This window comes from Thalassophryne amazonica, chromosome 4 (assembly GCF_902500255.1).
Source record: "Thalassophryne amazonica chromosome 4, fThaAma1.1, whole genome shotgun sequence".
In the NCBI taxonomy this organism is placed as follows: Eukaryota; Metazoa; Chordata; class Actinopteri; order Batrachoidiformes; family Batrachoididae; genus Thalassophryne; species Thalassophryne amazonica.
Window position 1 is genome coordinate 133,084,305 of NC_047106.1, and position 21,576 is coordinate 133,105,880.

The following is a 21,576-nucleotide window of genomic DNA, read 5'->3' on the forward strand; positions in this document are numbered from 1 at the left end:
CCCCTGTCTCATTGACAGTAGCACGGTTGAAGCGGTCTCTCCTCTATTGGGGTGATCGAACACCGTTCTGAGCTCCCGCACAAACCCATCGTATGTATGAAGGAGTCGTGAGTTCTGCTCCCAGAGCGCTGTAGCCCAAGCGCGTGCCTCCCCGCGAAGCAGGTTTATAACATAAGCTACTTTGCTAGCGTCAGTCGCGTACATCACGGGACGCTGTGCGAAGACGAGCGAACACTGCATAAGGAAATCCGCGCACGTCTCCACACAGCCTCCGTACGGTTCTGGAGGGCTTATGTATGCTTCTGGGGACGGAGGGAGGGGCCGTTGAACGACCAGTGGAACGTCACTATTACGCGCAGGGTCCTCGGGAGGGAGAGCCGCAGCGGCGCCCGGAGGGCGCGCTTCCACTTGTGCGGCGAGAGCCTCCACCCTGCGGTTTAGGAGAACGTTCTGCTCGGTCATTAAATCCATCCGAGTGGTGAAAGCGGTGAGGATCCGCTGCAACTCACCGATTACCCCTCCCGAAGACGCCGACGCGCCCTGTTCTTCCATTGGCCGTTCAACAGCCGGTTGACGCCCCTCGGGATCCATGACGCTGGCCGAGATATCCTGTTGTGAAAGTGTAGGAACACGGACCCACAACAGGGGGCGCAAATGAACGGACAATGGAGAAGGTAAATAACAAGTTTTACTGTTGTGAAACGAGCACAACCAATACAACAATCAACAATTTGGGGTTAAGCCGAATCCTGCTGGTGTCGTGTGGGCAGGCTCGAAGGTAGGAGACGTCCGTCCAAGTCGAACCGGAACCACCCAGATCTCCTCTGCCACCGAACCCTGGAAGTACTGGAACCGCCAAGTCCCGAATTCCCAGGTGGCCACTGCCTCCGCTCGTCGGATCCGGTACTGCTGGCAAGAGAGAGCAATAAACACACAGGTGTGGATGCGGCTGCACCCAGTAACACGGAGAGGGAAGAAGCCGCCTCCACCTCTCGTCACATTAAAGCAGGAAGGTGAGTACTTATCCAAGTAATCGGCTTTCGGTAGTCAGCTGTCCTGAAAGGTTTAACAAGTATTATTAGATAACACAGTATATGCTGCAGAGAAGGTTACCTCTATCTCAAGGCGATATCTCTGCACTGAGGTGGAGACGCCGTCCTGCTGATATACCTCCGTGCTGAGTGGAACAGCTGTGTCCAGTGATGGGTGACAGCTGTCACCCTGGCTGCTCTCGTGAGGCGGCAGCGCCCTCTGGTGCCTGGAGCCCGCACTCCAGGCAGGGCGCCCTCTGGTGGTGGTGGGCCAGCAGTACCTCCTCTTCAGCGGCCCACACAACACCCTGGACAAGTTGAAAGATGGCTAACCTTGACATATTTTAAGATTGGCCAAAGATTTTAAGATTTAAAATCAATATTTTAAAATTGATTGATTGATTGATTAAGGGGTATTTTAAGAGGCTAAAAAGGCTCACATTCTGTTTCAGTCTGGTTTGTCAGTGTTGGAGGTGAGACGAGCTGCACCATGACATCAGTGGCTGGTCTCTCCAAAACCGCTCTGTTTTGTGTGTTTATATATGTGTTTCTCATATATTATGTAAAAGCTAGCGAGAAATAACCACTTCTAAAACTGAAAACGCTGTTTCTGTAACCTGATAACACCTCTGAAGTCATTTATAAGACATTTTGTGGCCATTAGCATGCATGCTAACTTCCGCTAACTCAAAGCTGACTTCCTATGGAGTTAAATTTGTCTCATTCACTGATTTGTATATAACACTGGATAGCTCACTGGCCAACACACTACGTACAAACTGCTCAAGCAAACTGGCCGCCATCTTACCACTCACAAGTTATGTGCACCGCACACAGACGGCTTATTAGAATGTCAACAATTTCAAGTAATAACTGAGCTGATTCTCTCATTTCGTTATTTTTGTGCTCCAGATAATGTCACCTTCTTCCCTCCTAACCTATGTCTGCCGTGATTAGCTATTTGGTTTATTTCCTTTTTGCCTTTTAATACTTTGACACTTTCGTTCCTTCTATATTTAATTACTCAGATCTCACTGGGAGAAATACTCAATTCTATAAACATTATGATTCTTTAGTTTATAAACGTTTTGAGTAATCTTCAACAATCTTATCAGTACATACATATACAATATATTTATATATATATGTGTATTGGTACCATATCATGAACGAAAGTGAACAAGAACAAAAGTGGATGGATAACAAAAGTCATGATGGATAAAATAGCAATGTGGATTTTTTTTTTAATAGTTGCACTAAAGGAGTCCTTCCGGGATATGTTATCTCAGAGGACTCCAGAGGCAGTTGCAAGGTACCGACAGGCCCGAATGGCAGCAGCCTCAATTTACCTGGTCAAAGTCACTGAGGTAGTCAAACAACTCTGCAGTGGCAAGGCCCTGGGGGTTGATGAGATCCAGCCAGCAGCACCAGATGCAGCCAGCAGCGTTTTTTTCTGTGCCCTTAGTTTTTACTGCATTGTGTACACGGTGTCGTCATGACGACGCACAACGCAACTCGAGGCGGGCCAAAGTAGGCGTTGTATCGCGTTATCTGATTGGTCATTATGGATAGAAGGCATCGCTCGATTGGCTGTCAACTCGGCATGTGGTACAGCTCAGAAAGTGGCGAATGGGCCAATCAGAAGTTGGCAAAATCACGTACCATATAATAATTCAAATTATTGTTCATTACTTTCCATTGCAATCATACTCACAGGTGAAATGTTCTTCCACAGCCTTTGAACTGGCGATTTGAGCAGTTTATAGTTAGTTGCACATGAAGGCATTTTTTTTTTTACAAAATCACATGGCCGATTTGCTTCAAAAATATTGGCCATTGAGCTATCCAGTGTTATATACAGGTCAATGGTCTCATTAATACCTGCAAATCCACAGAGGGTGAGCTACAAATATTCCTTGAATTGCACAACATGAACAAAAAATGATTTAATCTGAACGTGTACAAAATGTACGGAAGACAATGCAAATTATAAAGAAAGCAATGCTTATATGCCCGAGGGTATTTCAGCATTACGTTATTTTTTTTCTTAATTCTCCACACATTCTTTACTAGGTACATGTCAGTAGTGGCCTAGGCAGTACAGCCCAGTAGCTATATCCTCTTTTTTAACCCCTCCCTGCCTTTGGAATGTGTGAAGAATGTGGTTTTGCATTGTCTTATGGAAAAATGATTGCACATCACTGAAAAATATGTCTTTTTGCAAGCAGCAGCTCTAAAATCTCAACGACTTTTCTGCATTAATATTACCGTCACAGATGTGTAAATAACCTTTCCCAAGGGCAGTGGCACCAACCCCCATACCATGACAGACCCTACCATTCGGACTTGTTGCTGGTATTTGAGTCTGGATGGCCCTTTCTACTGTGGTCTGGAGTGTGGTCAGGAATGTGGCTCTTGAGGACCAAACTTGGCCACCCCTGAACTAGGGGATTAAGAACCTTGCCCAAGGGCATTGAGTGATTTTCTGGTCAGGCTGGGATTTGAAGAGAGGATCCTTTGGTCTGAAGCCCAACGCTTATCCACTAGACCATCAACTCACATACAATTTATAAATACATTAAGACAGGAATTTAACTTTAAAAATGTACATAATTAACAAGAAATAGGGTTGAGTTCTTCTAAAAATTGTTGAGGTGTAAGGTTCTAAAAACATTCTGGACTCACACTCATTCCAACTAGAGTTGGGTAATACTGGGAATTTTGATATTGATCCGATATCAAGTAAATACAGGCCCAGTATCACCGATATTGATACCGATACCAATACTTTTTCATATTAAGCTTCATAGATCCAAAGGATCCAAAAGACCAAACATTGTACATGACAAAAAAAATAAAAAATTCTTTATCACAATCAACATTTTTGTTTAAAAAATATCACTCAACACAACTTAACACAAACCTCTCCTGAGGTAGAGGGCTGAGTCAAGGAGAGCACTGAGTGGGCGGGCCAGGCTGAGCCTACCTGCACGGCTGTTGGCTGGCACCAATGAGCCATGTGACAGCGCAACAACAAAAGAGCAGAGGGGGGAGGGTGCGCTGCTCCATGTTGTGTGACACAGCGCAGTGCTGCTCTTAACGACAGAGAGCAGACTTTGATGAATCTGCGTGCGCAGCACTCAGTGCGTGTGGGGGAAAAAAAGCTTGAGTATCAATCTTTTTACACGAGGATCGTTCAATATCAATACCAGAATTGGTATCGATATTAGAACCGATCCGCCCACCTCTAATTCCAAATGATTATAGAAATTTTGCTTAATTTATTACCACCCTTGAAAAATGTCAGCTACCTATTTTATAAACACTACGCAAGACCCCGTGGATCCCCACGGGCAACACGCGAGTGTGTGCGTGTGTGTGTATATATATATATATATATCAAGTTTACTGCAGTCAGTCAAAGGAACTATGGAACAGTGGAACAAACAAACAGAGATGCTGTTTGTGTGATAATATTTTGAAAGGTAAATAAAGCCGTCCCCTCGTCTGGCCCTGTGCTGTTTGTGTGCAGGTGGATTCATGTTTAAGCAGTGGAAGGAGAAGTACCTCATCCTGACCATAGAGGGAAACCTGCTCGTGTGCCGGGATGCTGAATCTTCTCCAGACCAGGTGGTGCTGCTGCAGAGCCACTGTGAGTCCATCGCAGAGGGCAGAGAGATCCTGGACCTGCCCAGGTTACCTCCAGGGGGCAGGAGAGACTGCTGCTTCGCCCTCATCCTGCCTCAAAACAAGTTCCTGCTGCTGCTGTCAGACAGCCCTGATGACTGCATGTGTGTGTCTCACACACACACACACACACACACACACACACACACACACACACACACACACACACACACACACACACACACTTTGCACGAATATAACTATGCTGTTGCTGTGAGGTTTGTATTTGGGTCAAAGATACTGACTGGTCACCTTTATCATTTACAGTCTTTGGCTCAAGCTCATCAGAAAAGTCAGAGAGGTGAGTCACTTCTTTCATGTTGTACTTGATATTTTAATTGATAACCGCTCACCATGAACACAAGTAAACAGGCTCAACAGCACGTCAGCACCCTGCCTGTGATCCTGTTGACCAGGATCACAGGCAGCTGAACCTTTGTACAATCTGTAAGACGATGAATTCAATTAACAGACAAAAAAGAGAATTCAATTCAAAGACAAAGTGATGCAAGACTGCACACTTGAATATCTGAAGGCAAATACATACTTCAGACATTGTTTACTGCTCAAAATAAATAAATAAATAAAATAAAGGAACACTTTTTAATCAGAGTATAGCATCAAGGCGGTTCAACTTCTGGGATGTTCCTCTGGTCAGTTAAGTAGCAGAGGGGGGTCTTAATCAGTTTCAGCTGCTTTGGTGTTAATGAAATTAACAACAGGTGCACTAGAGGGGCAACAATGAGACGACACCCAATACAGGAATGGTTTTAAACATGGAGGCCACTAGTTTTGCATTTGGCTGGAGTCAGTGTCACTACTGGCACCGTGGTGTAGTACCTGGACCTTACAGAGGGTGCACAGGTAGTCCAACTCCTCCAGGATGGCACATTAATAATTATTATATGGTATGTGATTTTGCCAACTTCTGATTGGCCCATTTGCCACTTTCTGAGCTGTACCACATACCGAGTTGAACGCTGGTGGAGCCGAGTATACCTCGCATGCAGCGTAGCGCTAGCCAATCGAGTGAAGCCTTCTATCAATAACGACCAATCAGATAACGCGATACAATGCCTACTTTCACTGTCAGTTTGTTGACAAGATTCTACATGATGCCTGTGCATTATTTCACAAAGACTATTCCTTATTAAGCCCCTTTCACACGGACCCGCTTCGAGTTGTGTCGTGCATTGTCATGATGACGCCGTGTACACAATGCAGTAAAAACTAAGAGCACAGAAAAAAAAAACGCTGGCTGCTGCTGCAGCTCCTTGGTCTTCTCTCACAAATGTGTTTAAATACAGTTCATAAAAGTCCTGCTCACAGACGGATTGCCAGAGACAGGACATGTCCACATCAAGTATAACTCCAGACGTCTCCACATTTACTCACAGACAGTTCATTCTGCAGCTCAGCACAAGAACAAATATAAACTAGAAGATAAACCAGAGTGCACAGTCTGTCTGCAGCGCGCACCTGACACAGACATTCCTGCGTCGTCATGACACCACAGGAAGCTCAAGGCAGTCCCGGTGTGAAAGGGGCTTTAGAGATTGTGCTCATGAAGTATTTTGGACCTGTTGGTGCAGTATGACAGTAATAACAAAGAACTAAATCTTGAGATTGATTTTTCAGTTTTAATATGTTTGACGAACTCACAATTTTCTTGTTTACCATATAATAAAACAGTTATAGACTTTTGATTTCGGCGTACTTGTGATTATGTGGACCTGGTCAGGATGGGGTTAATCCTTTCCCGGTCCATAACCATGGGTACACTGAAATCAAAAGTCTATAATTGTATAGTGTCATTGCCAGAAGGTTTGCTGTGTCTCCCAGTAAGATCATGAGAAGAGATTCCAGGAGACAAGAGATTCTAGGACAGCTGGGCAAGAGCGCAGAAGGTCCTTAACCTGAATCCGTGACAATATCCCAGTGGACAAAATCCCAACCCCTTATTACAAAAAATGGACAAAATCTCAGTCTCATTCCAAAGTCCCATCTCACTTGAACCCTAACCCTACATTAATGTAGTGCACTAACCATAACCCTACATTTATGTAGTACGCTAACCTTAACCCTACATTTATGTAGTACGCTAACCCTAACCCTACATTTATGTAGTATGCTAACCCTAACCCTTCATTTATGTAGTACACTAACCCTAACCCTACACTAATATAGTACACTAACCCTAACCCTAATGTAGTACGCTAACCCTAACCCTACATTTATGTAGCACACTAACCATAACCCTAAATTAATGTAGTACACTAACCCTAACTCTACATTTATGTAGCACACTAACCCTAACCCTACATTTATGTAGCACACTAACCCTAACTCTACATTAATGGAGTACACTAACCCCAACTCTGCATTTATGTAGTACACTAACCCTAACCCTACATTTATATAGTACACTAACCTTAACCCTACATTTATATAGTACACTAACCCTAACCCTTATCCTACATTAATGTAGTACACTAACCCTAACCCTACACTAATATAGTACACTAACCCTAACCCTAATGTAGTACGCTAACCCTAACCCTACATTTATGTAGCACACTAACCATAACCCTAAATTAATGTAGTACACTAACCCTAACTCTACATTTATGTAGCACACTAACCCTAACCCTACATTTATGTAGCACACTAACCCTAACTCTACATTAATGGAGTACACTAACCCCAACTCTGCATTTATGTAGTACACTAACCCTAACCCTACATTTATATAGTACACTAACCTTAACCCTACATTTATATAGTACACTAACCCTAACCCTTATCCTACATTAATGTAGTACACTAACCCTAATCCTACATTGATGTAGTACACTAACCCTAGCCCTTATCCTACATTAATGTAGTACACTAACCCTAACCCTACATTAATGTAGCATGCTAACCTTAACCCCACATTTATGTAGTACACTAACCTTAACCCTACATTTATGTATTACGCTAACCCTAACCCTACATTTATGTAGTATGCTAACCCTACATTAATGCAGTACGCTAACCCTAACCCTACATTATGTAGTACACTAAGCCTAATCCTACATTTATATAGTACACTAACCCTAATCCTACATTGATGTAGTACACTAACCCTAACTCTACATTAATGGAGTACACTAACCCTAACCCTACATTTATGTAGCACACTAACCCTAACCCTACATTTATGTAGCACACTAACCCTAACTCTACATTAATGGAGTACACTAACCCCAACTCTGCATTTATGTAGTACACTAACCCTAACCCTACATTTATATAGTACACTAACCTTAACCCTACATTTATATAGTACACTAACCCTAACCCTTATCCTACATTAATGTAGTACACTAACCCTAATCCTACATTGATGTAGTACACTAACCCTAGCCCTTATCCTACATTAATGTAGTACACTAACCCTAACCCTACATTAATGTAGCATGCTAACCTTAACCCCACATTTATGTAGTACACTAACCTTAACCCTACATTTATGTATTACGCTAACCCTAACCCTACATTTATGTAGTATGCTAACCCTACATTAATGCAGTACGCTAACCCTAACCCTACATTATGTAGTACACTAAGCCTAATCCTACATTTATATAGTACACTAACCCTAATCCTACATTGATGTAGTACACTAACCCTAACTCTACATTAATGGAGTACACTAACCCTAACCCTACATTTATGTAGTACACTAACCCTAACCCTGTTATATTTTATATTTGTATTTATTCATGAGACTGTGGTTTTGTTCACTTTTGTTCTAAGGAGTTGGAATTCTGTCAACTGGGATTATGTCCACTGGGAATATGTCCATTGGGATTGTGTCCTGTCACCCCGTAATCCATCAGCAGGACCAGTATCTGCTCCTTTGTGCAAGAAGGAACAGGATGAGCACTGCCAGAGCCCTACAGAATGACCTCCAGCAGGCCACTGGTGTGAATGTCTCTGACCAAACAATCAAAAACAGACTTCATGAGGGTGATCTGAGGGCCTGATGTCCTGTAGTGGGCCCTATGCTCACTTTTTCCAGTAAGTGGAGAACATCTGCCCCAGAACGTTTGAGACCTCAGGTGTACTATTTAAAGATGATCATTCAGATATTTTCTGTGAGGTGCGTGGGTTTTTGTGTCTCTGCTAATTGACATTGTGAATGACTTTGTGCGGGTTTACAGGGTGTCATGTCACCGTTAAGCCTGCAGAGGCAGCCTAGCATCACTCCCTGTATCACCGACCGAGACCCCCTGCCTGAAGTCTCCAGCGATAAGGAGCCTGGGTCGCCCAGGACGGGAGAGGGCACACCTCCAGTGTCACGAACCATTGAGCGAGGAGGATCTTTCAGAGATGGAAGACAGACACAAGGTCAGCCATCAGGTCATCATCAATGATAGCAGGGCACCAACGCCACCCTGATAACATTTGTAATATCCACACACATGTGAGACTGATTCACATTTTAGCTCTCATCTGGTCTCCACAAATGTCTGGAGGAAATGTACTCTCCTTCAGGTGCAGCATGATGGTCTGAGCTGTGACAACAGTACTAACAGTCATGTTAGCTTGTGTCACGTAGAAGGATGGGACACCAGTCTGATGCAGGTTGCTTCCCCAGCTGAGGCCCATTTACAGATGGGTGGACTCAGATAATGTAGATTGTCTTGTCCAAGGACATAGCCAGATGGCATGAGCGGGATTTGAACTCATATCAACATATTGCCAGACCAGCTCCTTATCCAATCAGCTACCTGCTCTACAAGCTGTATGAAAGGTAAATTGGTGAAACCAAAACTCAATTGTTGATCATCATTCACTTTACATTGTACATCAAACTGAAGCGTCTTCTTTACCTTTGATGCTGCTTCATCATCCAAGCCGACAAAGGCAAAGGTATCCACCATCCACAGATTGGAAAAAGTGTATTTTTGTCAAAAAGACACATGGAAGAGACTGCAGTGTCCAGAACATTTGACATAGCATCAAAGAACTAGAAGCAGATACACTTTCTGTGGCAAGCATCCCACTCAATTCATGGAGACTGGAAATGTGCCTATGAACCTGAACTTTGAAAGGCGAGATGATGGTGATGTCATTGAGGACACAATGTGTTTGCACAAAGTCAAATGGCACAGGACTTGCAATCTGAAATTCAGTCAGACTGCACTGGACAGACAGAAAGCAAAGGATCAGTCAGCTGGTCCATCCAGACATCCAACAACAAAAGAACCTATGTGTTTCTTTTGTGATGGACCTGCTGGTACTTCAGGTTTGCATGAGGCAGCAACTGAAGGTCTTGATGAGAATGTGTCAAAGTATACTGAACAACTACAGGACACCAAGGTTCTGGCCAAACTTGGCACTGGAGATATGGTGGCCCTTGAAGCAAAACGCCATCGCATATGTTTGACTGCTCTTGCCAACAAAGCAAGGCAAGATGCACCAAGGGAAGAAGCTGATGATCACCTCCATGGCATTTGTTTAGCTGAACAGGTTGCTTTTGTGGAGGACATGCAAGATGAAGATTGCTGTCTTGTTTTTAAACTAGCAGAACTTGCTCAACTGTACAAAGAATGATTGGAGCAACTGCAGTAGGTGGGAGGGTCGATGTTCATGTCCATACCACTCACCTGAAAACAAAGCTGTTCTCCATGCTTCCTGATATGAAAGCATATGGTGAGAGAAGCGATATCCTCCTTTCATCTGAGAGGGACATTGAGCCAGCATTGAAGACAGCCTGCAATTATGATGATGATGCAATGCATTTAGTCAGAGCAGCACAAATTACACACAAGGAGATGCTTGACATGGAATGCACTTTTGATGGTTCATTTCAAACTTGCTGTCAAGAAGAATCGGTGCTACCATTCGTGCTAGCTCTTGTGAAAATGATCGTTGAAGAGGCAAGCATCAAGAACCAGACAAAAGGGACAACTACCCCAACCCCAACTGCTGCACTCAATGTCCTTCATTTGGTACAGCCAGGACAGTTCATCCAACAGATTTATGGATGCGCTGCCATCAACATACACATCTGTGGTGCAAGTGGCCCTGAAGTTAAAGCAGCTCACACCTGCTGTCAAAGTTGCAGTTGTGCCACCAGGAGATTTATCTGCAGTCGCTTTGAAGGATGAGTGTGACTGATTAAACATGGAGGTGGAGCGACTGGGTATCATGGTCTGCTTACCATGCAGACAACAGCATAGAGAGCGTCCACCACCAGCCATCAATGCACCACTCCCTCTCTTTCCAGACAATGCACATTCAATGGCAGTGGTGGGCACAGACAACCAAAAAATTAACTTTGATAACAGATAATCAGATAACTGAAACGTTATCTTTGATAAAGTTAAAATGATAAACCACCCAAATATGTATCGGAAGTTACAGATAACCAATAACCGATAAATTCCAGTATTGTCTCCGGTACACTTGCAACTGCTAACAAGCTGATTTTGAGTTTTAACACCACGGTCGCTTCTGGAAGCATCAAAGGCCAAACAATGAGTCAGCACTTCTATCTTTGAGTGTCCTGCCCCCTGCTGGAAACTCCAGTTTACTACATGGCTTCCAGCACAGAAGCAAGCTGAGAGGAGCCACAAAGCTCAACTCTCTACCAATCACAACACTGCCGTCAGGCGGAGGTCTTGGAAAATAAAGCAATGCTGAGTTATGGTTTGGTGTATACTGATAGCATAACTCCATTAATGTCAGTTCTGTCATTTGTGCAAAGTTAAGATATATATCTTTTAATGTTGAATAATGCAGGTATTCTGGGTAAAATGTGCCTCCTCTAACACTGATTGGTTGACTCATTCATTCTATGTAAACCAACACATTAATGTGAGGTGTGTCGTGTGTTGGTGTTTACAGATAAATGTGCTTTTGTATAATATGCCATTTTTTATTTGTTTAAAAAAAAAAAAAAAACATTTTCAAAAAAAAAAAAAAGCCAAGTTGTAATGAGATAGCCATCTGATATAACCAGTGTCAAAATAAATAGAACACTGCCATGATCTACTGGTGCCAGTGTGAGTTTTGGCCCCTTTTCAGCTGATTTTTCATTCGTGCGAGAATTTTTTGGATCGCACCGAGTTTCAGGTTAATCACGCATCCTGCATCATTTAGTATACATGGAGTAACGAGCTGCATTTAACATCTCATGACTACCTCCTGATCGGTGATCGTATGGTCAGATAAAAATCAAACCTGTTTGATATTCTGGTTGGCCGTCGTGAGGGTATCCCGCTGCTGAAGCACGACAAGCATCCAACCGCTCGCACTGTGCCTGTGCAAACACCGCAGACCTGTCTTGTAATGTTTTTTGTTTTGTTTTGTTTTTTTAACTTTGATGTCTCCCATCGAGAGTTTTTGTAAATTAAGTTTGAAAAAAAGCTTCTGTTTACATTTTGCTTCTGGAAACACGAGTCCAGCGTGTGGTTTTTGAATGTACAATGTGTGTGAGAACATAAATCGTGCACTCTGAACTTTTACACTGTGTGGTTCTGGGGTACAGTTTGAGCTGGAACCAAGTACAGTGATTGAAAATATCAGCCCAGCATCAGGGCGAATACTGCCATGAACACTACAGGCCAGTAGATGGCAGTAGAGACCTTGAAACCTTGCCAAAACAAAATTCCAGATAATCTGTGTTGCTAAGTTAAGATGCGTGAAATTTAATAAACGCAATAACATCTATAAACCCAGAGAATATATTCACAAGAGTTTTAGGCACGAGAGTTTAATGCTGTTGTCCGTAGAGCCTGATCAGAGTGTCTCAAATGCATTTCTCATGTCATGAACGTACTGAGATTACTTTATCCGGGCTACTCGTAATGCACCTGGACACAGCATGTCCACACTAAAACCTTAAAAATTAGTGCATTACTTTAAAGTGTCCCTGCCACGCCATGACGTTTTTACATATTCTTGAAGAATAAAAAAAGCTTTTTCCACGTTGTCTTTTTTTTTTTTACCATAAAATTACACTGAACAAGGATTTAGACGTTTCGTTACTCATCTGAGAATTTGAATTTACTGCCTCTGAGTTGACCTACTTTTTCGCTGCGACGGATGTGACGTCATTCGAGTAGATGTGTCACAGCGCAGCTTTGTTTACCAATACGGCAGACACGGACAGCGAAGGCATAGTGAGCGGTTATAGCGAAGATTTAAGTGACATTGATTGTTTTTGAAGAAGATGAGGAAGTTTCTGATGAAGAGATTAATGGTGTAAATAATGAGCGGCTCCAAACCCTGTATGTTCCAGCCAAACACAACAGAAAGAGGATGAAGCGCAGCTGTCAGCTGACAGCAGCAGCGCTGAGGAGGATGACAGAATGGTTTGTTCACTCACCACCTTTTCTTATAAATGATCATTTATTCTTGGCACGGTGTGTTTGTGTATGAAAAAATTAATTGAGCAGCACAGCGTGCTTAAATTCAGGAGTTTGTTCTAAAATCACTGAAAATAAAGTTTCTGTACATTCTGTATATATTTAATCATTTATAAGTCAGTTTCTTTTTATTCAAAGCAAATGATTGCAAATCATTATCTGAAAAGCTGTAGACCCACATGGGATGGGGGGGGGTAAAGATTTCTAAATAAAAGAAAATTTTACTTCTATATCTGTTGTCAAATTTTATCAGGCATAATATTGTAAAAAAAAAATGTTTATGCTAAATGGAGACTTTCCTGTCTAAAATACACATACAGAACATCTGTAATCAAATTGTATCACATCTAATCTACTTTGAACAGACGTCTGAACAAAAAACAGGCTCTTCAATTTACATGCATATGTATATTTGGAAAACACAAAAATGTCAATGTTCTGTTTTTTTCAGGTGCTCATGTTGTGATTCTGACCCTTTTAAATCTTTTGAAGTTCTTATGTTTCTGTTTGTAATGACTGCCATGGCAATACAAGTACAGCATGGTGGCTTAGTGGTTAGCACTGCTGCCTCACAGCAACAAGGTCATAGATTTGATTTGTGTGGAGTTTGCGTGTTCTCCCCGTGTTTGCGTATGTGGAAACTTTATAATTGTCCAGGTCTCCCTTGCAAAAGATGTCTCGCTCTCAATGGGACAAACCTGGTTTAATAAATAAACCTGTCAGTAGTTGAGGTGGCTTGACACAGAAAGCGGTAGGAGGCAAATGCAGACTCTCAGACATGATGGTTTGAGTAAAAAGGCTTTATCAGGGAAACAGTCACCGTAGCAGAGGTATCAGGCAGGTAACACGCTGAGGCGAGGTCCAAAAACAAGCAGAGGTCAAACAACATGGCAATGAGAAGTACAACAGGCAGAGACAGAGGCAAAGTAAAAAAACGAGCAAGATTCAGGGATTCACCGAAGCAGAGGTCGGTTAACATAAGCAAGGTCAAAAATACTAAGCAGAACAGGACGTGAGGCTGGAAAGTGCAAAAATACAAAAATGTGGCGGTGAACTGTGAGACTGAGGGCTTAAGTAGGGAACAAGTTCATCAAGGTGTGATGAGGTGCAGGTGTGTGTAAGGCTCTGGAAGAGGGCATGACTAGGGAAGACGAAGGCAAGTGCAAGACAGTGCAGTAAGAAAAAAGCAAAGTGAACTGGGGCAAGATAACTAAGTGGCAGAAAAACCAACGGTGCAAATGTGACGTGCTTGACAAACCATAATAAACGTGAACAAAACAAAAGGGCAAAACTAAGACCTAAGGTGGCGAGTCAAAAAGTCGAAAACAAGAAAACTGTTGATTATAAGTAAAATTAGAGCGGACCTGATACAGAAAAGTGAATACAATAAAAGTGGCAAAACAAACTATTGGTTAAACAGAGACTACATGTTCAACAGAAAGAACAACCTGTGACTACATAATAAAGCAATGAATAATTGATACACAATAAATGATAACAGAAAATAAAACCCAAGACTAACAGAACACAACCTGACAATAAGACACTGCAGATAAATAAAGCAAAACCAGAGAATACATAACTACTACAGAAGCTCATGAATAAATTAATGACTACAAAACTAAATGATAACCAACAAATGAACCAGTGACTAAAGTATATACAAAGGAAAGCAATAAACAGAACTGAACAGACTTAAAAGACAAAGAATAAACGTATGGGAAATACAAAAAAAAAAAAAGAGAACCACAGAGGAATTTAGTCAATGAGCGCAGAGCCAAAACCCAGAGCTGGGCCGAGCATGACAAAAATCATGCCAATGATGCAGTTTGAATCAAATTGAATGGAGGGAGAGCGAGAGAGAGACTTCCTCATATCAAAAGGAATTTGTTCTATGTGTGCACTGTGCAGTGCTCATAGGTTTCAAATTTGGCTATAGACTGTTTCTGAGTAACACAAAAGCAGTGAGGGCACAGTTCTGCTAATCAGCTAACTGCTAATTAGCAAAGCTAACTTTTTTTTGTGAGTGGATTAACTTTTCAGCTAACTTTTGGAAACCATCAGCGGACCAATTAGCTTCCACTAAATAATAGTTCCACTAAATTTCAGTCCGCTGACTTTTTTTAGTGGTAAAGTGAGTAAAGTTTAATGGTCAAAAAACATTTGTAAACCTTAAAATCATACATTAGTTCCTGTCTGTTGTGTGTCTGCAACAGTCAGGCCAGGGTTTTGTTGAGATGAGCTCCTGTCGAATAAATCAACAGTGTGTCTGCTTTAAAGACAGCGTGTACATGCAAATCTTTACTTTTTAAAGTGAAAAGACACTTATTGCTGGTTTTTTATGTAAAGACAAAACTTATGTGGGTTTTCCTCGGTAGGGAAGCACAACGTGACGGGTTATGTGTAGATTTTACCAGTCGTGTTGAACGCAATATGGGTGAGCCGTTCCTGTAACAGTTTATAAATATGATACACAGATAAACTGACTATTGTGATTTTTGTTAATCAGTATTGTGACTTCCTGCTTTCATAAAGACGATGACCGTGTTTGGATTTTGTTTTTTATTTATTTATTTTCCGTGCATTTGTTTTGTATTTGTGAATGCAGCTCCATTAACAGTTTATAAATATATAATATACAGATAACCTGTGACTTCTAATACTGCAATTTCCTGCTTTTGATAAAGATGATGACAGTGTTTTGGATTTTATTTTTTATTTATTTATTTTTCATGCATTTCTTTTGTGTTTTTGAACGCAGCTGTTAATGGTTCATAAATATATAATATAGAAATCAACTGACTTGTAATATTGCGATTTACTGCTTTTGATAAAGACAATGACTGTGTTTGGGAGTTTATTTTTTATTCATTTATTTTTCATGCATTTGTTATGTGTTTGTGATCCTGTATCCCCAGCAGCCCCTGCGTCGCTTAAACTTAAACAAAATGGATTATCAGTAACTTAGCGTTATAAAAGTTAACTTTTCAGTAAGCGAATTAATGGTTATTGAAGCTAACTTTTTGCTTATCTGTGCCCACCACTGCACATAACTCGTGAGTAATGTAAAAAGTTACTGGCTTCAGGACAGGAATGAGAACTAGTTGCAGATTTTTCAGTCCATCAGAATCGTAAACCTCAACCGATATCAGTTCCTCTTCAATGCTTGTGTTTTTCTGACGTTGAGAAAACGTGCACAGTGACGCACATGATGTCATGACCAGTGTTATGCTGCGTTCACACCAGGCGCGACGCGAGCGACAGCAGCGACAGGTTGCCATGTAATCCCTATGTAAGGACACGTTTTGGCGCCAAGTCACGCAGCGCAACGCGATGGACGCGAATGAAGCGACGCGAGTGAAGCGATTTTGAGTGATTGCCGCATTTGGGGTACGATATTGCTCGCATCACGTTGCATTGCCCTCCTCCCCAAGTTGAAAAATCTGAACTTTTTCGTCTCGTCACGCTGCGATGACCAATCAGGGACTGAATATGTAGTGACGTGGAGATGTCTGGAGTTTGACTGAAGATGTGAACATGTCCTGTATTTGGTAGCAGCCTGTGAGCAGGACGTATGTCTCTTTTGTCCTTTATTTCACAATTATGACAGAGTTTTTGGAGCAAGCAGCAGCCCCACAGCAAGCAGCGGAGTTTCTTTTTTTTTTTTTTTTTTAGGTGCGCGCACGAGGGAATTGTCTGTGGAGATTATTTTACTTATTAACTACACAGATGTATAATAAAGCAAATGGTGACTGGTTTATAAACACAATTATGACAGAGTTTTTGGAGCGAGCAGCAGCCCGGCAGGAGGGGGAGCAGAGTTTCTTTCTTTTATTTTTTTTATGTGCATGAGCGAGTGAATCGTCTGTGGAGAATATTTTATTAATTAACTACACAGATGTATAATAAAACAAATGGTGACTGGTTTCTAAACACAATTATGACAGAGTTTTTGGGGGAAGAGCGAGGAGCAGCCCCACAGCAGGCAGCAGAGGTGGAAGGACCGCTGAAAGCAGCCGTCATCCAGACGCAGCTCCTGCAGCAAATAGTGATACTCCCTGAATTGGGAACATCTCATGACATTTGTCAGCTTTCCACAACAACTCGCTCCGTGTGATCAAGGTCCGTCATGTTAACTTGACTGACAACCAGAGCCGGCAAGCGGAAAGGAAGCTCCTCCTATTTGATGATGCACCGGGGCGGATTTTCGCAGCAAAAGCAGAGCGACACACCGAGCGATGGTGGTGCGTCCGTCGCCACGCGACCCCCGTGAATTTGTAGCGTCTGATCGTGCCCGGTGTGAATGCGGCATTAGGAAGGCTATTTTTGGTAACCGGTTACGAGTTACTCTGTTAAAAATGTGATACATCAGAGCAATTTTACTTATTAGTTTTGATTACTTTTCTTTTCTAATAGATGTTTTAAACTGGACAATAAAGCTGAAAAAAAAAATGTTAAAAATATAAATTTAAACCTAGCAGTGTTAACATCACAACCTGAACTCAGCCACATAGGGTGTGCAGCCAGTACATTCTGAGTGCCGGTCCCAAGCCCGGATAAATGAGGAGGGGTGCGTCTGGAAGGGCATCCGTTGCAAACCAAGCCAACCCGAAGATGACGAAGAAGAGGAGGAGAACGTTTCCACAAACAGCAAGAGAAGAAGAAAACTAGAAGAGTGGAAATGAGAGTGGGGACTTTGTTGATAGTATGACTGGTAAAGGAAGAGAGCTGGCTGATATGATGGAGAGGAGAAAGGCAGACAAATTGTGCGCGCAAGAGATCAAGTGGAAGGGAAGTAAGAGCAGGAGCATCGGCGGTGGCTTCAAGTTGTACCATGGTGAGGACAGGAAGAGAAATGGCGTTGGGGTCATTTTAAAGGAAGAGTAAGTTAAAAGTGTGTTGGAGGTTAAGCGAGTGTCTGACAGGGCGATGATGAATATCATCAGTGCATATGCCCCACAGGTAGGTTGTGAGATGAAGGAGAAAGATGATTTCTGGAGTGTGTTAGATGAGGTGGTGGAGAGTGTGCCCAAGCATGAAAGAGTGGTGATAGGAGCGGACTTCAATGGGCATGTTGGTGAAGGGAACAGAGGTGATGAGGAAGTAATGGGTAGATATGGTATCAAGGATAGGAATGGGGAAGGACAGATGGTAGTTCATTTTGCCAAAAGGATGGAAATGGCTGTGGTGAATATCTACTTTAAGAAAAAGGAGGAGCACAGGGTAACATATAAGAGTGGAGGAAGGTGCACACAGGTGGACTACATTCTTTATAGGCGATGCAAGCTAAAAGAGATCAGAGACTGTAAGGTGGTGGCAGGAGAGAGTGTCGTTAGACAGCATAGGATGGTTGTTTGTAGGATGACTTTATAGGTAAAGAAGAAGAAGAGAGTGAGAGCTCAACAAAGGATCAGATGGTGGAAGCTGAAGGAGGAAGACTGTTGTGTGAAATTTAGCGAGCAGGTGAGAGAAGCACTGGTTGGAAGGGAAGCAGTTTTGGACAACTGGAAAAGTACTGCAGATGTGGTGAGGGAGACAGCTAGAACAGTACTGGGTGTGTCATCTGGACAGTGGAAGGAAGACAAGGAAACTTGGTGGTGGAATGAAGAGGTCCAGGAAAGCATAAGGAGAAAGAGGTTGGCGAAAAAAGTTTTGGGATAGTCAGAGAGATGAAGAAAGAAGACAGGAGTACAAGGAGATGCGGCGTAAGGCGAAAAGAGAAGTGGCAAAAGCGAAGGAAAAGGCATATTGTGAACGGTACAAGACATTGAATAGTAAGGAAGGATAAAATCACTTGTACTGATTGGCCAGACAAAGGGACAGAGCTGGAAAGGATGTGCAGCAGGTTAGGGTGGTAAAAGATGCACATGGTAATGTGCTGACAATTGAGGAGTGCCTGCTGATAAGGTGGAGGGAATATTTTGAAGAGCTGATGAATGAAGAAAATGAGCGAGAGAAAAGGCTGGATGATGTGGTGAGAGTAAGTTACGAAGTACAAGAGATTAGTAAGGAAGACATGAGGGCTGCTATGAAGAGGATGAAGAGTGGAAAGGCAGTTGGTCCAGATGACATTCCAGTGGAGGCATGGAAATGTCTAGAAGAGATGGCAGTGGAGTTTCTAACCAGATTGTTTAATCAAATCTAGGAAAGTGAAAGGATGTCTGAGGAGTGGAGACGAAGTGTGCTGGTTCCTATTTTCGAGAACAAGGGTGATGTGCAGAGCTGCAGTAACTACAGAGGCATAATGTTGATCAGCCACAGCATGACGTTATGGGAAAGAGTAGTAGAAGCTAGGCTTAGAAAACAGGTGAAGATCTGTGAGCAGCAATATGGTTTCATGCCGAGAAAGAGCACTACAGATGCAATGTTTGCTCTGAGAATTCTGTTTGACAAGTACAGAGAAGCCCAGAAAGAGTTACACTGTGTGTTTGTGGACTTAGAAAAAGCTCATGATAGGGTGTCAAGAGAAGAGCTGTGGTATTGTATGAGGAAGTCTGGAGTGGCAGAGAAGTATGTTAGGGTAGTGCAGGACATGTACAAGAATAGTGTGACAGCGGTGAGATGCGCAGTAGGAATGACAGACTCATTCAAGGTGGAGGTGGGATTACACCAAGGATCAGCTCTAAGTCCTTTCTTGTTTGCAGTGGTGATGGACAGGTTGATGGATGGGATCAGACAGGAGTCCCCATGGACTATGATGTTTGCAGATGACATTGTGATCTGTAGTGAGAGTGGAGAGCAAGTTGAGTCTAGTCTGGAGAGGTGGAGATATGCTTTGGAGAGAAGGGGAATGAAAGTCAGTAGAAGCAAGACTGATTACATGTGTGTGAATGGGAGGGAGCCCAGTGGAATAGTGCAGTTACAAGGAGTAGAAGTGGTGAAAGTAGATGAGTTTAAATATTTGGGTCAACTGTTCAAAGTAATAGAGAGTGTGGTAAAGGTAAAGAAGAGAGTGCAGGCAGGGTGGAGTGGGTGGAGAAAGGTGGCAGGAGTGATTTGTGACCGAAGAATATCAGCAAGAGTGAAGGGGAAAGTCTACAAGACAGTAGTGAGACCAGCTATGTTGCACGGCTTAGAGACGGTGGCACTAATAAAAAGACAGGAGGCAGAACTGGAGGTGGCAGAGCTGAAGATGTTGAGATTCTCTTTGGGAGTGATGAGAATGGACAAGATTAGGAATGAACATATCAGAGGGACAGCTCAGGTTGGATGGTTTGGAGACAAAGTCAGAGAGGCGAGATTGAGATGGTTTGGACATGTGCAGAGGAGGGACCCAGGGTATATAGGAAGAAGGATGCTGAGGATGGAGCCACCAGGCAGGAGGAGAAGAGGGAAGCCAAAGAGGACGTTTATGGGTGTGCTGAGGGAGGACATGCAGGTGGTTGGTGTGACAGAGGAAGATACAGAGGACAGGGTGAGATGGAAACAATTGATCTGCTGTGGCGACCCCTAACGGGAACAGACGAAAGACAAGAAATGTTAACATCACAACAATTACTGTCAAACTTTTATTAAGACTGCTTCAATAACTTTTATTAAGATTCGATGGTGACCTGCAGAGACAAAGTGCTCCCCCGCCTGTATTTCCCAGTGACCCCTCTTGTCTGCCCCCTGAGCAACAACATTCCAAACAATCTCATTTTTACCAGTCTGAACAGTGTGTGGAATAACGGTCAACAAATTCAAGTTAAAAATTTTGCTAGATTAGATTCGATTAGATATACTTTATTGATCTCACAATGGAGAAATTACGTGTACACTCCAGTTACCTCAGACAGCAATTAGTCCACAATTATTACTTGTTTACCGTAATAATGGCACACATCAGAATTAAAGGCAACACATACACATTTGACATTGTTTATGTGCACTAAGTTTGAAGAAGGCTGTTATCCGAATTGAGGCAAGTGGGTGAAGGCCATGCAGCAACCCTGAGATGCGCCGCCATCAGCTTGGGGTGGGGATGTGGGCTGCAGCGAAAACTGCACCGCCCCCGCCGAAAGGGGAAGGAATGACGTTAGCGGGTGCCGGAAAGGGGAGGTGCTGATGGGGTAAGGAGGGGGGTGGGGGAAGGGAATGGGACATGCTTCAGTCCTGTGAAAAGCAGTTTATTGTCTTTGTGAGATGAGATAAGAAACAGCCAATGATCCCCAGGCCGAAACAAATCCCTCTGGAGGAAAAACAGTCAGGTAATTTGACCTTCAGGCTTGATAAGCCTGTAATGTTATGGTTACAGCAGTGAAAAACACTTTTTAACAGTTCAACTTGCACAACCAAATCCCATTTATGAATTAAGAATATTCCCAATTATGAATTAAGAATATTCACCGGCCTCTGAAATCTTCAGTTTCAACTGCAAGGCACGCATCTGCTTCCAGATGTCATCTAATTTGCGTCTGAGTTCAAGAGTCATCGCAGTCTGAGAATGCACTGCC

The 21,576-nt window shown here is 42.7% G+C and overlaps 1 protein-coding gene across 1 annotated transcript in view; it reads left to right on the forward strand.

Moving 5' to 3' along the window:
- Positions 1-21,576, forward strand: part of LOC117509297 — a 51,100-nt gene that overhangs the window by 28,517 nt on the left and 1,007 nt on the right. Inside the window, exons 2-4 of the mRNA XM_034168968.1 lie at positions 4,564-4,822; positions 4,986-5,019; positions 8,927-9,113. Of these exons, the coding sequence (XP_034024859.1) occupies positions 4,564-4,822; positions 4,986-5,019; positions 8,927-9,113 (480 nt within the window). The remainder of the gene's footprint in view (positions 1-4,563; positions 4,823-4,985; positions 5,020-8,926; positions 9,114-21,576) is intronic.